We start from the raw sequence: 15,061 nt of genomic DNA, 5'->3' as shown, positions 1-15,061 counted from the left end.
TAGTCTGTGCCCCCAGAGCTAGGAGCATGACAGTGGTGAGCAAATGGGGATGAGGGGAAAACAGGGAGGGCTGGGGGACTATATGTGAAAGTACAGTGGGGAGAAACAATAGAGTAAGCATCCATGCAGAGTTGCTGCTTGCAGAGATGACAGCCACTATTGAAGACAGCATAGGAATTGCACCAATTCAAATTATTCATTTTGTTTTGCTTTTATTGGGTTTTTTTTTCTGATTGAAAAGAGATCGATTTGCTCATCAAAGTGTTAACGTTAAAAAAATGCAGCATTAATAATGAAAGTGTTTTCTAAAATAATAAATAGAATGCAGGACACAAATGATAAAGCAGACCACCTCCACAGGAAGACAGCAGCTGACAGGTGTGCACTTCCGGACAGGGATAGCAATAGTTGGCAGGTAGCTCCCGATGCAGACTCTGCCTGGGCCCAGACCATCAGGACCCTTTTTCTTCATTGCTGTGAGTCCTGGATGTATGTGTACTTTATTCCTGGCTATGGTTTGTTCTTGGATTGGACACACTGTCAATCTCAAGGAACCAAAAAAGCTAATATCTCAGTTTCTGTGGGTCTGGAATCCAAGTACAGCTTAGCAGGGGCCCTCTGGAGAGGTAATTGCATATCATAAAAAAGTTAAAAATCCAGAAAAGTGCATGCTAAAAAGTAAGTTTCCCACACCAATCCTGGCACCCCCAAAAAGCCTCTGTTCCTAACCACAATGCTGAACCTTTTTATGAAGCACAAAAGATGAGTTCAAATCAGTTAGGAGAATTCACTAATAATATGAACTGAAACTTTAGAGATACAGTAGAACTCTTTGAGGACATGGCATGAGTGAATATAAGTCTACACCCAAAATTTTAAAGCAGAGAGTTGTTACTAATGTTATCCATTTTAGATATTTCTTTGTTTTTTGTTGTTGTTTGTTTGTTTTTGTTTGTTTGTTTTTGAGATAGAGTTTTGCTCTTGTCCCCCAAGCTGGAGTGCAATGGCACAATCTCTGCTCACGGCAACCTCTGCCTCCCGGTTCAAGCGATTCTCCTGCCTCAGTCTCCCAAGTAGCTGGGATTACAGGCGCACACCTCCACGCTAGACTAATTTTTTTTGTATTTGTAGTAGAGACAGGGTTTCACCATGTTGGCCAAGCTGGTCTCAAACTCCTGACCTCAAGTGATCCACCCACCTCGGCCTCCCAAAGTGCTAGGATTACAGGTGTGAGCCTGTAATTACACCGTGCCTGGCCTAGATATTTCTTTAAAAATAAAAATCCAGTTTTTTATACTCTTACACTAGACACAGCCTTCAGGGACTTCAAAGATTATTAACACCATGACATTTTACACAAAACTGTGTGCATTTATATGCGCACATATGTGAATTTTTCTGGGGAGAGAATCCCTGGTTTTTATAAAATTATTGAAGGAACTTGTGTCCCCTAAATAGTTAAGAACCACTGCTTTAGGCCGGGCACAGTAGCTCACACCTATAATCCCAGCACGTTGGGAGGCCAAGGCGGGTGGATCACCTGAGGTCAGGAGTTTGAGACCAGCCTGGCCAACGTGGCGAAACCCTCTCTGTACTAAAAATACAAAAATTAGCCAGGCGTGGTGGTGCATGCCTGTGGTCCCAGCTAGTTGGGAGGCTGAGGCAGGAGAATCACTTGAACCCAGGAGGCAGAGGCTGCAGTGAGCCGAGATCATGCCATTGCACTCCAGACAGGCGACTCCATCTCAAAAAAAAAAAAAAAGAACCACTGCTTCAGCCCCTAAACTTAGATATTCCCACTGTATATTGGAAAAGAAAAATGGGTTTTAGTCTGTATTTTGATGGGAGTAAGAAAATAGACCTAGATTCATGAGACCACAGTCCACGAAGATGTGTCCTCTTCAAGCTCCTGGTCATTGTAGCCACTATGAATTGAACAGTCCTTACCTTAGCAGGCTTCCCAACATTTTTCATCTTTCACAGAGCTTTGACTCAGGACTCTCAGGACTAGAGTTTGTTTCCCTTTGACCATCAGGCTTCCCAGACACTACTGGTTTTCTTTTATGTTACCAAAACATTGCCAGATCACTCTAAAGTATCAAGGCCTTCCTCCTCTTTGTCCCTTCATGACACCAGGAACTGGCCAGCCTTGGATTAGCTACAGCTTAAGCCTGTGGCACCTCATGCCTCAGTTGTTCGCGCTGAGGTTACCAAGGTAATTATCGCTCCTGTCTCTCCCCAGTTTTAATTTGACTAGGAAGTAGACTTAGAAACTTCCCCTAGTCTTTTCTAAATCTCTGCCCTCTTTGAACTCAGGATCCAGGAAAGGATTATATACACTTTTAAGAACTCCTGTGAAGCAGTCCAATGAGATTCGTAACCTCCCCCATTGCTGGCCTCTCCTGCATTTGATTCTAGGCTCTAGAGAACAGTGATTCTCAACTCTTTTTTCCCATCACGTCCATAATACCACTCTTCAAGTCCTGCAGTGATTCGCAAACGGACAGGGGGTACATCTCCAGGAGGGGAGAGAACCACTGAGTCAGAGGGAAATGGGCTTTGTAATGTGAGACTGGATGAGGGGTACACTACAGAAACAAACTCTGCAATCAGTTCTGAAGAACAGCTACTCAGATGGAGACAGCTGAGTCTCAGGGCCTCATTTCCCAACAGAGGACCTTTGGTTCCTTCTCAGAATCAAATCCTGCCCATGCCTATAAGGGAGACTCCTCAGCAGAGCTTACAGCTCTGCAGGCTGTGTTGGGGAGGTATCCAGAGCTGGCCCAGCCCTCAATGCCTGGACAGGCAAAGCCCAATGGGACTCATCAGGTGCAGTGGCTCATTGAAGGCCTTGGGTCCTTGGCCAAGGTTGGAGGTGTGGCTGGAACAGCTGCTGGCTGAGAAGGGGAGAGTTCCCAGAATAAATACATACCCGAGAATGAAGTCAGCCCGCATCCAGAGGAAGCCCGAGCAGAAGCCAAATGGCATGCTGACCTTTTCCTGAATAAATCCTGAATGTAATAATATAGAAGGAGATTATGAACACGAAAACAATTGCATTCGCTGTTCTAGGAAGAAATTCACTGGCTTGATGGAATACAAAAGCTAATCAGTTGGCTATTTTTTAATAAGTCTAGAGGCTAGAAAGGAATATCCCTAATAATTTGATTATTTTGTTATGCAAGAAGGTACACAATGCACAGTGCCTGTGCCTCTGACCATATCTTTACCAGGGCAGCCTGAGGGTCCCTGTCTGCCCTGGCAGCTTAGTGTGTTGGTGTGTAGCAGCCGTATTCAGCTCTGCAGAGTGACATGTTCTCAAGGTCATGTGGCCTTTGATAGATAAGATCCGGGGGTAGGGATGAGGATGGGGTGGTAAGTAGAATTTGAAATGGGAGCTGGAAAGAGAGAAGGGGTCAGAGCTGCAAGCAAGCACCGCTAGTTTGCTTTTCCTGAGCTCCTGAATGACCATTCTGGTGGTCAGTCTTCTCCCCAGCTTACTTTCTGGAAAGACTCTGACACCCAGAAAGGCAGGTGGCAATTCGTGGACCTTCTGCTTTTGCTCTTGGCAGCACCTCCTGTGATTGTGTTTTCTGGGCATTCATGTGAGAGCTTTCCAGCTTGCCCCCTTTCCCTTCTCCTCCAGTTTATCACAGTTCAGTGAAGAGAACATGATGGACCCCTACAACCTCGCCATCTGCTTCGGGCCCTCGCTGATGTCAGTGCCAGAGGGCCATGACCAGGTGTCCTGCCAAGCCCACGTGAATGAGCTGATCAAAACCATCATCATCCAGCATGAGAACATCTTCCCAAGCCCCAGGGAGCTGGAGGGCCCTGTCTACAGCAGAGGAGGAAGCATGGAGGATTACTGGTAGGAGGGCTTGGGATGGGAGGAGGGGAGGGATTCACTAGCACACACTGGCATGGGAGCCAGATGGCCACACGAAAACCAAAGGGAAACACCCAGATCCTCCCAACTCCTCACTCCCAGGCTGCTAGGGTCTGGGGATGGTATAGGCAGCCCCCACCTCGGCCCCACCCACAGACTAAATGCCACTTCTTGCCACCTCCCTTTTTGATGAGTTCTGAGTGGCAAGGGACTATTCTGAAAGATATTGACATTAATTGTGATACTAATCTCTAAGAAAGGACTTTTTGTAAAGTTGCATCTAGAAGTGATCTTTATTCATCAACAGTGTCTCTCGGGCTTCTACTCTGTGCTCTGTATTCTGAGAAAAACCATCCTGGGTCCCAGGGAATTCCCTTCCTTTTGGGAAGAGTTTAGATAAAAGGCATAATTTCCTGACTGTGAGTTTGTAATCTGGCACTTCAGAATGACTTTAGAAATTTGTGAAGAGAAAGAAGGGTAAGCCTTGTTTTTGGCAGGTTAAGCATGGTCCTCCCCTGAAGCAGCATTCCATTCTGTGGGGCCAGGTTTTCCATGACCTAGCTTCGGAACAGAGATCTAAAAGGAATCCCTGGGATATATCTTTGCTAGACCCCTCTGTTTGACAAAGAACAAATCACTATTTCCATTTTATGGATGAAGTAGCTGCAACCCAGAAAGGCCAGTGACAGTATTTTAGGCCACTCTAGTGATGGGAATTTAACCCCAATCTCATCTCTTTGTACAGGGTACAGTCCGTTACCCCATGCCACCCGCCATGGTACTATTTACAGTGTTGTTTTTTCACTAAACACAAAGACAACTGCCTCTCTCTTTTAATCCCTAACATCCCTTACCTCCCCCTCCTCCTCCCCCTCCCTTCTTCCCCTAAATAGTGTTTCAGCCTGAGCTGAAAGCACAAGCCAGCCCAAATCGGATTCCGTCTGAATTCAACATCTGGAACCAATTCGGCCAGTCCCATTGCTATCGACTGAGGTAGGGGAGGACAGGGGAGGTTGTTTACTTAATTAGAGGCCAATTGGTCCACGCTTCTCCCTGATCCCCACAGAATAGCCTCTTGCCCAAGGAGTGAAGAAAGTGGCATTTGTGTTCTGTGAACATAGTAATATCAGTGACATCCCTGGGTTCATCCCTGTCTGCTGTACTGCAGATTTCAGTGTCTGGGTCCAAGCTGGAGGAACCTATGCTGGCCAGCTGGGAGAGAAAGCTTTTTGTCACCGACAGATGGTTGGTGGTGACTGGGGAGGTTGTTGGTCACTTTAGGTCTCAGCCTACTGGATGATGAGCTCCAGGGAGCTGTCCTTGTGCATGTGACTTAGAGCTTTGGTTTTCCCCCTTGCATGAGTGGTGAAAAGCTGTAGAATAGCATTCCCTTCCTTCTAAAGTCAGGCAGAACCTCCGCCCTCACTTCTCAAACATCAAACCACTGCAGGCTCTGGTCTGGTGCCCAGGGCACAGAGACCCCTACAGCCCTGGCCCCTGAGTCCCAGCCCAGTGGGGCAGAGTCCTGGAGGGGTGAGGCTCACAGGGGCAGGTGCCTTCCTCCAGTTTCCTCCAAGGTAGTCTCCCAACCTTCCCACCTGTTTCTTGTGCACTCGACATTTATTAGCAGGCTCTGGAAAAACCACAAGATTAGTCAGGGAACATTACTACCACAGACTGTGTGGGAGGCTAGAAGCACCTGAGGAACGAGAGTCAGCAACCTTGGGTTGAGAGGGACCTTCTAACTGCTGGATTCACACCCACCTGGAGGGCTCATGGCCTCTCCTCTCCCTTGGAAGCGAGAGAAGTGCCAGCCCCGGGAGCTAAGGCAGTCAGGAGGTGAGTGAGGGTGGTAGAAGGGGAGATAGAGCACTAAGAAGAGAATGGAGAATGGTCAGGAGACCCAAACAGCCATGGAAAGGAGAGCACCAGGCCACATGTCCTCCCCACAGCTGTGGAGAGGAGAGACAAATCCATTTCACCACACTTTCCAGTCCTGAAACTGGAACCAGTTTTCTAGGACTACCTGCTGGGTGGCATGGTGGACTGCTCCTGAGGCCTCAGGTATTTTTGGGTCTGGTGGGTGCACAGGGCAAAGGCTGGGGATGGGGTGTGTTTCGAGAGAAGCATAGGATTTTAAGGCTAGAAGAGACCTCCGAAAGCATCCTCTTGCCTTTCTCATAAAGCAGTGGTTTTCAAAGTGAGGTCCCTGGACCAACAGCATCTGTGTCACAAAGGACTGGTTAAAAATGCGCATTATTTGGCTCCACCCAGACCCAGTGACACAGAAACTCGGAGGATGGGGCAGTGTTTTTTAACAAGCCTTCCATAGCTCAGTGAAGTTTAGAACTGTTGCCTTACTGGCTGGCTGTGTAAATAAACTTGAAGCCCTGAGGGAAAGTTTGCCTTTGAACCTCTCCCCCGCCACCCCCACCATCTCAAAGGTTTCCAGAACATTACAAAATGCATCAGATTCATCAGATGGTTTTTAGCCCTAGAAAACAGTGAAAAATTGTGCCTATGTTTTTTGACAAAGAGGAATCTCCATGTATATTCTTCTAGAATGTTCTCTGGAGCCTGGGAAACCTCCTTGGAAGTGACTTGCTCTACATAGGACGAGTTCTGAACTGGTCACCCAGTCTTTGAGGAACTTTCCAGGAGTGTAGGATCCATCCCACGGGGAAAGAGGCTGGAGGGTTCCAAGGTGGAAACTGTGTGACCAGGCTGCCAGGCTGAGTGGGTGATGGTGCTTTCACACAACTGCCTGGAAAGCCTCACCTGTTACTGCCTACTACCAGAGGAAGAACTTTAGAAATGAACAGTTTCTCTACTTTTCAGGAAGTAAGAACTTCCTGGTGCCCATCCTCATGAATTCTGAAGTCCATGAGCCAGGAGATCAGGAATAGAAATGACTTTCCTAGTAACCTCCCTATCCTTTCTCGATTCCTTACACTGGATGATTTTTTTTTTTTTTTTCAGACTGGATCTTCCTCTGTCACCCAGGCCAGAGTGCAGTGGCATGATCATGGCTCACTGCAGCCTCGACCTCTCAGGCTTAAGCAGTCCTCCCACCTCAGCCTCCAGAGTAGCTAGAACCACAGCATGCACACTGGCTTTTTTTTTTTTTTTCTTTTTTTGTAGAGACAGGGTCTCACTAAGTTGCCCAGGCTGGTCCCAAACTCCTAGACTCAAATGATCCTCCCAAAGTGCTGGGATTACAGGTGTGAGCCATTGTGCCTGACCTACCCTGAATGATTTTAAATTTCATGAATTATTTCAAGAACTTGACCCAGCTTCTCTCCCCTGCCCTCTAGCCCATAGCAGAATCCTGCCCTCTAGCCCGTAGCAGATTATTCCTCCCCTATTTTTGTTTCCCACCCACTCCTATGACTCACCTTCCACTGTTTCACCAGTTCACAGTCTGAACTGCAAAGCAACCTAGAGGCATCAAGCAAAATGAGAAAGAGGGAAAGCAAGTACTATTTATTAAACACCCGCTCTGTGCCAAACTTGTGACTAAATTACTTTATTAAATCCTCACACAGCTGAGGATATAGATCTTTATCTTCAGTTTATAGATGAGGCAGCTGAGGCTTAAGGAGATTAAATAACTTGCCCAGGATCACACAGCTACCAAGTATCAGAGCTGGTTTTCGAATCCAGTTTTATCTGATGCCAAAACCCAGTGTTTCCCTTCCACCCTGCTTCCCCCTTGAAAACCGGGAATGAATTCACGTAGAGAATCAGACCTTGAGGAGTTGAGTTGTTCTCTATTTTCTAAAGAATTTAGTTTATGCCTTCAAAAGGGCTTCCCTTTGTCTTGAGATACTCTAAGTTCCAAGTAGTCTCAAGTGGTTTTGTAGCAGGAGCTAGACTGGAAAAACTCTAGAGCTTTGTATTTCATTATAAGCATTTGTCTATTATGTGCAGTTAGGATATAGAGAGCATAAGATGGATTCAGTGCCCTCACGCTAGGGAGGCTGTATGAAGGGGAAGACAAAAATTTTATAAGCACATGTTAATGTCCCTGTCACTCTTGCTTCTGTTGCAGTGATAGCCCTCATGGAGAGACTACCTCGGTTGAAGACTCAACCCAGGATGTGACTGCAGAGCACCACACAAGCGATGACGGTACGAGGCCCTGCTTCCTGGTCAGTGGGGACACCAGGGGTGAGGCAGAAGGAAGTGATTATATATCCTGTGCATCTGATGAACCTGTCTGCCCAGCGGTCCCCTGAGGACAGGCAGAGAGCTCCCTGTCTCAATTTCATTCCCTTCCTTCCTTGGATAGGTAGCCCACCTTCTCAAATAGAATCGCTCTGTATTAAACCAGAGGTGAAGAACTAGGCCTTTCATAGTCCTTCAGCCTTCTTGCCCCACCTCCCAGCTCCTTGTCTGTCCTGAGTGCAGCATGATGTTGGTCCCTTATCATAGCCTAGACTCCTGCCAGACAGCTGGAGAACAAAGTGAAGGAAAGTTCATTTGAAAAACAGTGAGCAATCGGATGTGGTGGCTCACGCCTGTAATCCCAGCAGTGGGAGGCTCAGGTGGGAGGATCACTTGAGTTCAAGAATTCAAGACCAGCCTAGACAACATAGCCAGACCCTGTCTCTTAAAAAAAAAAATAGCCTGGCATAGTGGTGTGCAGCATCCCTGTAGTGCCAGCTACTTGGGAGGCTGAGGTAGGAAGATCCCTTAAGCCCAGGAGTTCAAGGCTGCAACAAGCTATGATTGTGTTACTGTACTCCAGCCTGGGTGAGAGAGTGAGACCCTGTCTAAAAAAAATAAATAAATAAATAAAGTAAGCCTGGGGTGGGAAATAGCAGAGCTGGGTGCCCAGAACCCAACAGAAGCAAGCCAGAGGGAGTGGGAATGAGGATGCAGAAACCACATGCTTTCACGCCTACCGACTGGAAAAACTGACCCTTTCCAAAGTACAGACATGCGAGTGCCGAGCAGCCTGGTGGGCGTGCATCAAGGGGAGGAATGCTCAGCTGTCATCCTTAGGCCCCTCAGCAGTGCCCATGCTTTATGAGGGTCTGTCCAGCCAGCACATCTCCCCCGCTTCCAAAAGCTCCATACCTCCCCTGGATCACATGGGCTCTGGAAGTCTCAGCAGCTGACAAGGGGCCTCAGAATTTTCTGGGCACAAGAATGAAATGGCAACAGTCTGTGGAGCTTTCCCTGTTCCCTGCCTTGCTGGGAATTCTGCAATTCTAGGCCAGCTTTTAAAGGAGAAAAAAAAATAGGACTGCTTATTTAGATCCTGATGTCATAAGGATCCATATGATCATTTGCTACATTCGAGGAGGGGAGTAGGTGAACTAGGAAAATGAGTAGTGGGTTAGAGCCTACCTCGTGGCCAGCGCTGCTAGAGGCTTTATATATGTTATCTCTTAATCTCTAGTGAAAAATATATGGCCACTATTTTACAGTTGAGAAAATGCAGGTCAGGGAGGTTGAGTAATGCACCCGAGGCTATAGAGAACCGAGATGGGTATATTTAGACAGGCCTTCTCTGACCAGCCTCCTATGGTGAAATCTCCAACCCCTCCTGTGCAGAAGCAGACGCACCAGCTAGGGCCGTCTAGGCATGGTCTTATTTTTAAGCAGCCTTTCTCTCTGCTTCCCAGAATAGCTGACTTTCATCTCAGGTTCCAGCTTTCTGGGAGCCTTCTCTTTGCTCTTTGATCTCTACCTGCAGCCTAGCACAGATGAAGATAATGATAACAATAAGTCATGCACACATACCACTTACTATGGGCCGGACACTGTTCTAAGCACTTTTACAAATTGTAATTCATTGACTCTTCATAACAACGTCATGAGAAAGACACTATTATTATCTCCATGTTACAGATGAGGAGACAGAAGCCCACACAAAAATAAAGATACATTGCATTTGTAAACCCCTTTTACTTTTTCAGATTACTTTCATGTGCATTTTTTTCATAGGTTGGTCACAAAATATATTTTCTTATTTTGCTCCTTGAAGAGTTGATTGGGCAAGTTATTTTCTCTTTATAGAGAGACAGAAAGCTCACATTCTATTTACTAAGGGGAATGGATAACATAAAATATTTAGAATACAGTTTGATACATTTTCTACAATTATTGGAATTATTATATAATTAGAAAAGAAATAATGCTTAAAAATAGAGTATGGCAAGTTTGATGATAGACGTCAAAGCATGAAGATCTTTGGAAACACCGAAGAAGTTACTGTAGAAAGCAGGGGATGCGGCCAGGCGCGTGGCTCACGCCTGTAATCCCAGCACTTTGGGAGGCCGAGGCAGGCAGATCACGAGGTTAGGAGATCAAGACCATCCTGGCTAACATGGTGAAACCCCGTCTATTAATAATACAAAAAATTAGCTGGGCGTGGTGGCACAAAAAATTAGCTGGGCGTGGTGGCACACGTCTGTAGTCCCAGCTACTCAGGAGGCTGTGGCAGGAGAGTCACTTGAACCTGGGAGGTGGAGGTTGCAGTGAGCCAAGATCGAGCCACTGCACTCCAGCCTGAGCGACAGAGTAAGACTCCGCCTCACAAAAAAAAAAAAAAAAAAAAAAGCAGGGGATGCTTGAGTTGTGTTTTGATGTGTTTCATCAGGCAGATAAGAGAGAAGAAGATTCCTGGTGGAGGGAACAGTGTGAGCAAAGGCAGGTAAAAGGTGATACCAGTGCTTTCAGGATAATGGTACAGTCTGCATGAGAATTACTTGCTTTATAGATCATCCATGGCTTCGTTTTCCCCCTAAGTTATTTCCCACCACTGTAAGCTCAGCTAATTCAGCTTTTCCACCCAGTTTCCTGAGTCTGCAGGTCCCAAGAACATGTGTTTACTTCTTTTCCACCCTTCTCAGAATGTGAGCCCATCGAGGCCATTGCCAAGTTTGACTACGTGGGCCGGACAGCCCGAGAGCTGTCCTTTAAGAAGGGAGCATCCCTGCTGCTTTACCAGCGGGCTTCCGACGACTGGTGGGAAGGCCGGCACAATGGCATCGATGGACTCATCCCCCATCAGTACATCGTGGTCCAAGACACGTACGTTGGGCCCATGGCATCTTTGGGGGTGGTCCCCAGCTGCTCTATGGGAGTGAGACTTCGTTTCTGGAGCCATAGGACTATGAGGGAGGCCAACCCCCGGGGGGTCCAGTGCAGTCTGAGGCTCACACAGTTCCTTGAAGAGCCCCCCCGCCCCACTCCCTGCACTCAGTGGAGAATCTTTTTAAAATCTCTCCACTATCTGTACTCCCTGCAAATCACCCCCTAAGCCAGTCATTGTAGAAACCTGCCAGCCAGCCAGCACTCATCCATATTTATACCTGATGAGTGATAACAAGGGGTTTTTATTTGACCACCTATATTTCTTTTCTCGAAAGATCAGGCTGGAAAAACATTTTTGCTTCTCTCTTTTTTTTTTTAAACAACTATGCTCACCCCAACTTGTTGAGCCACTCTTCCACTTGCAAATTAAAATGACTGGTTTTCTAGGAGAAATCCGGCTTAAGCAGCCTTATGGAAGTGACCTAGTTCATTTAACCGAGATGAGGTTGATTTGGGGTAAGATGGGGGAAGGAGGGAAAAGGATGTCAAGGAACAAAGGAAACCTGAACTGATCCCAGAGAGATCTCGTCTGAAAGGCTGTTGGTTGATTCTCACACTTTGAAGCAGTTGTCCCGTGGGCCCACCCAAGCCTGCCCCCTGTCCCTTTGCCCTGTCTCTGTCCCCAGCTCCCCTCCCTTGGATACGATGCTGTCAGTGTTTTTAGTCCTTCCCTTAATATTATTTTTTAAAGGTTGATATCCTGAGTGAGTCTGCACCCTCCCAGCCTCTTCCCGGCTCGTTCTGCAGGGAAATCCTCCCTCTGTTGATAGCATCGCAAACCTGGTGGCAATCTGTGCGTGGACAGGACCCTCCCAAATTTAGCATTATGACTTCACCACAGGATCAAGAGAAGATGAATTGTGGGGGAGAAGGGGCTTTCTTTGTCATCAGTAGCCAGAGGGGCCAGGAGAGCAGTGGAGAGACCTGGGACCGGCTTGGATGCTCTGAGCGGGGCTAGAGGCGCTACGACAGTGGGTGGCGGTGTCCTGCCACGACGCCGCCGTCTCCAGAGCCACCACACAGTTGACTGTCCTTACCCGGCAGTGCTCAGGACCTCAGCCGATAAACCACAACCTGGACTTGCCGCCTCCTTCTCCAGGAGGCCGCCCCAGCATGGCCTCCCCAGGAAGCAGCATGGGGTAGAAGGCAGATGCCTCGAATCCAGGTGTCCCCTAGCCACGCTTTCCCGAGGAGCTGAGGAGCCCGCAGAACTCAGCGGATTATTTATTTTTATTTAAACGACCCTTCAAAGGCCCTTAGGTTTCCTTGCCTCTGCTCACAGAACTAGCCCAGCCAGGTGTCGCTGCTGCCTCAGAGCTGTGTGGGGTCGCGTGTGTGTCGGGGGGCCATCTTGCCGATTTAACACTGCTTTTTGTGTTGTTGTTGTTTTCCCTCCTCCCTGCCTGCCTGCCCCTTCTCCCCCAGCGAGGACGGTGTCGTGGAGAGGTCCAGCCCCAAGTCTGAGATTGAGGTCATTTCTGAGCCACCTGAAGAAAAGGTGACAGCCAGAGCGGGGGCCAGCTGTCCCAGTGGGGGTCATGTAGCCGATATTTATCTTGCAAACATCAACAAGTAAGCTCTGCTTTTCATTTTCTGCTCCCCTGAATGACTTGCAACACCCAGCCTCACCCTCTGGCCTAACCCCCATCTCCATTCCTGTGCTGCACGTAGGGCTCCCAGCTCCCCCAGCCTAACAGTTTGCATGTGGTCATTGCTGCTGCAAGGCGGACAGGGCTGAGGACGCTGCTACAAGCCTCGGGGCAGGTCCAGGTCTCCAGCTAGCTGCCCTCGTGCTGTGGAAGGGTGCTTTACTGTGTGTTCCCGCAGTGTCTGTCCACCCAGACCTTTGTGGCAGTCTTACAGCTAAAACTTTGACCAAAGCTTTGGTCACTTTATGCAACCTGGTTTTGTACTGTTTCTCAGAGGTGCCTTCTTTTTTCCAATCCACACTCGAATAATAGTCTTTGATGTCTGTCTTCCTTGACCCATGTTCGTGCAAAGATTCAGAGTCTGTGTGTGGCTTCTACTAGGCTGATGTTACACCAGGTGGGTTTATTGAGATATCATGTGTCTGTTCCTCCCCCTGTCCTGCATTCACTCCTGTGGAGGAAAGGAGGCCACGATGTCCCTAAGGAAAGCTTTGTCCTGAGCTCTTCATTCATTGGCTAACCCCTAGCTCCCTTTTCTTCTGCCCTTTCACACCAGGAGAAATAATTTTCCATTTTGTTCCTATTGCTTTGGCCTTTTGTATTATTCCACCCCCTTAGTCCCTTTGCAGATCCCCACTCCTGCTCAGCAGGCTCTTACCTCTGACCCCCAGCTTTCATTGTGGCTGTTAGCAACATCCTGGGGTTTAAACTCCACCCACGCCCGATCTGGCTGCCCAGAGGGATTCTACGCCTGCGTGCTGCCGCCTCCCCAAGAGGCATTCAGGTTATTGGAGAACTAATCTCATCTCAAGGGGCCAGACACCAAGTCCCAAAGCCTACAGACCTCTTTCCGCCAGACCCTGAAACCTGGCCCCGTGCCAGCAGGATGACAAGCCCCAGGGCGCTCCTGATGAATATGGATTGGAGATGATGTACAGTTTTTATTCCCCTCTGGCTTTTGAGGAATGAAATGATTTGCACTTTGAAAACCTGTTAACCGTAGCCTCTGGACGCTGAGACTGGAAGGAGAATAAAGGATGCTTGTTGTTTTTAAACTATACCAGGTTTCCCAGATCTCTTGGCTTTTTTCCACCCAGACGGTAGCAGGGGGAGTGGTTGGGGCACGTGGCTCTTTTCCATCTCTTTCACCCTCAAGTTAGTAAAGTCGTTTATTCAGATCACTTACTTAGTGTAGTTATAATTTAATTCAGACCAGTTAAAAAAAAATTGAGGAGTTTCTGTTTCCCTCCAGCACACTGCCCTGCTGGGAGGGCAAGCTAACATCAAGTAACTGTGGGCTAATCACATTTTTTTCCTTATTTACAATTCTATGTTAAATTATAACCCTACAATCAAAAGGTCGTGATCCTATAATTAACTCAGAAACCAAGGCGGGGTTGGGGGAGGAAGAGTTAGATAATTAGGGAAGTACATATTTTTAAGCCATCATATATTTGATGCCATTTGTGCATAGAAATTGTAGAGCGTAATAACTGAAATGGTAAACAAAAAAAGAAAAAAAAAGAGTATCTGGTAGAAAGTTAAGGTGGTTCCCTTGAACTCCTTGCTTGCTGGTGTCAGGAGTCTTGGGATGGGGTTCTTGGAGGACAAGCCTCATCACCTGGTGGGTGGGTGAGCGGCGGCCCCTGGGCGTGTCTGGCCCTTAGGAGTGAGTCGGCCTTTCAGTCTTACCTCCTGCCGCCCACACCACTCCTCCTCCCAAATTCCTTCAGTTTCCTGAGTGCCCAGGTTCTCTCTCACCCCTGGGCCCTCACGCCTGCTGTCTACTCACCTGGTCACCTCCTCCTGTCCCTTCAAGACTCAGTCCAAAGACTTAGCTCTTTGGGGACGCCATTCTGACATCCCTGAGTTCCCCAGGCTAAGTGAGGTGCCCTTATGCTGTATTCCAAAGGCACTTTGAGTACCTTTTGGTACTCACGCTGCACTCAGATCCCCCACCAGATTGAGCTCCTTGAACCTAGGAACTATATCTTCCTTTTCTTGACATCCCCAGGGCCTAGCCCGGGACATGGCACACCACAGCCACCCCATAAATCTGTCTTCTCAGCAGTTTCAGCCCATGAGTCAGCCATCCTCAAGCAGAAAAAGGAAATCAGCAAAGAGCTATTAGGGTGTGGCACTTCCGTTTAATTGTACACATTTATTAAGTATCTACTGTTGTGCCAAGCACTGCTGGTGGTTATTCAGAGATAAAAAAGACGAGGTCCCTGATCTCAGAGCTCACAGTCTGGCAAGGTAAAGACCCTATAGACGGGTAACTGACAGGTAGCATCAGATGCTCTGGAGGTACAGAGGAGGGAGGGGTCCATTCTTCCTGCAACTGGAGTTAGTGGTGCAGTGATGCCAGTGCAGTTGGAGTTAGTGGTGTCAGGGAAATCCTTGCAGAGAGGGGGTT

At 47.8% G+C, this 15,061-nt stretch overlaps 1 protein-coding gene across 9 annotated transcripts in view; it reads left to right on the top strand.

The window, feature by feature from the left end:
• The window catches only part of SRGAP2 (SLIT-ROBO Rho GTPase activating protein 2), a 257,767-nt gene that overhangs the window by 235,665 nt on the left and 7,041 nt on the right, over window positions 1–15,061 (top strand). For 5 of the 9 annotated variants that reach the window (XM_032136804.3, XM_032136803.2, XM_058430477.1 and 2 more), the window contains exons 18-21: window positions 3,647–3,871; window positions 7,941–8,020; window positions 10,753–10,933; window positions 12,422–12,568. In XM_032136804.3, the coding sequence (XP_031992695.1) occupies window positions 3,647–3,871; window positions 7,941–8,020; window positions 10,753–10,933; window positions 12,422–12,568 (633 nt within the window). Of the gene's footprint in view, window positions 1–3,646; window positions 3,872–7,940; window positions 8,021–10,752; window positions 10,934–11,687; window positions 13,706–15,061 lie in introns of those variants that run through there. The other 4 variants (XM_032753821.2, XM_032136807.2, XM_032136809.2 and 1 more) reach the window with 2 other exon arrangements.

The sequence above is a fragment of the Hylobates moloch genome, unplaced genomic scaffold (assembly GCF_009828535.3).
Source record: "Hylobates moloch isolate HMO894 unplaced genomic scaffold, HMol_V3 SCAFFOLD_18, whole genome shotgun sequence".
Lineage (NCBI taxonomy): Eukaryota > Metazoa > Chordata > Mammalia > Primates > Hylobatidae > Hylobates > Hylobates moloch.
This window is presented reverse-complemented; position numbering and strand designations above follow the sequence as displayed.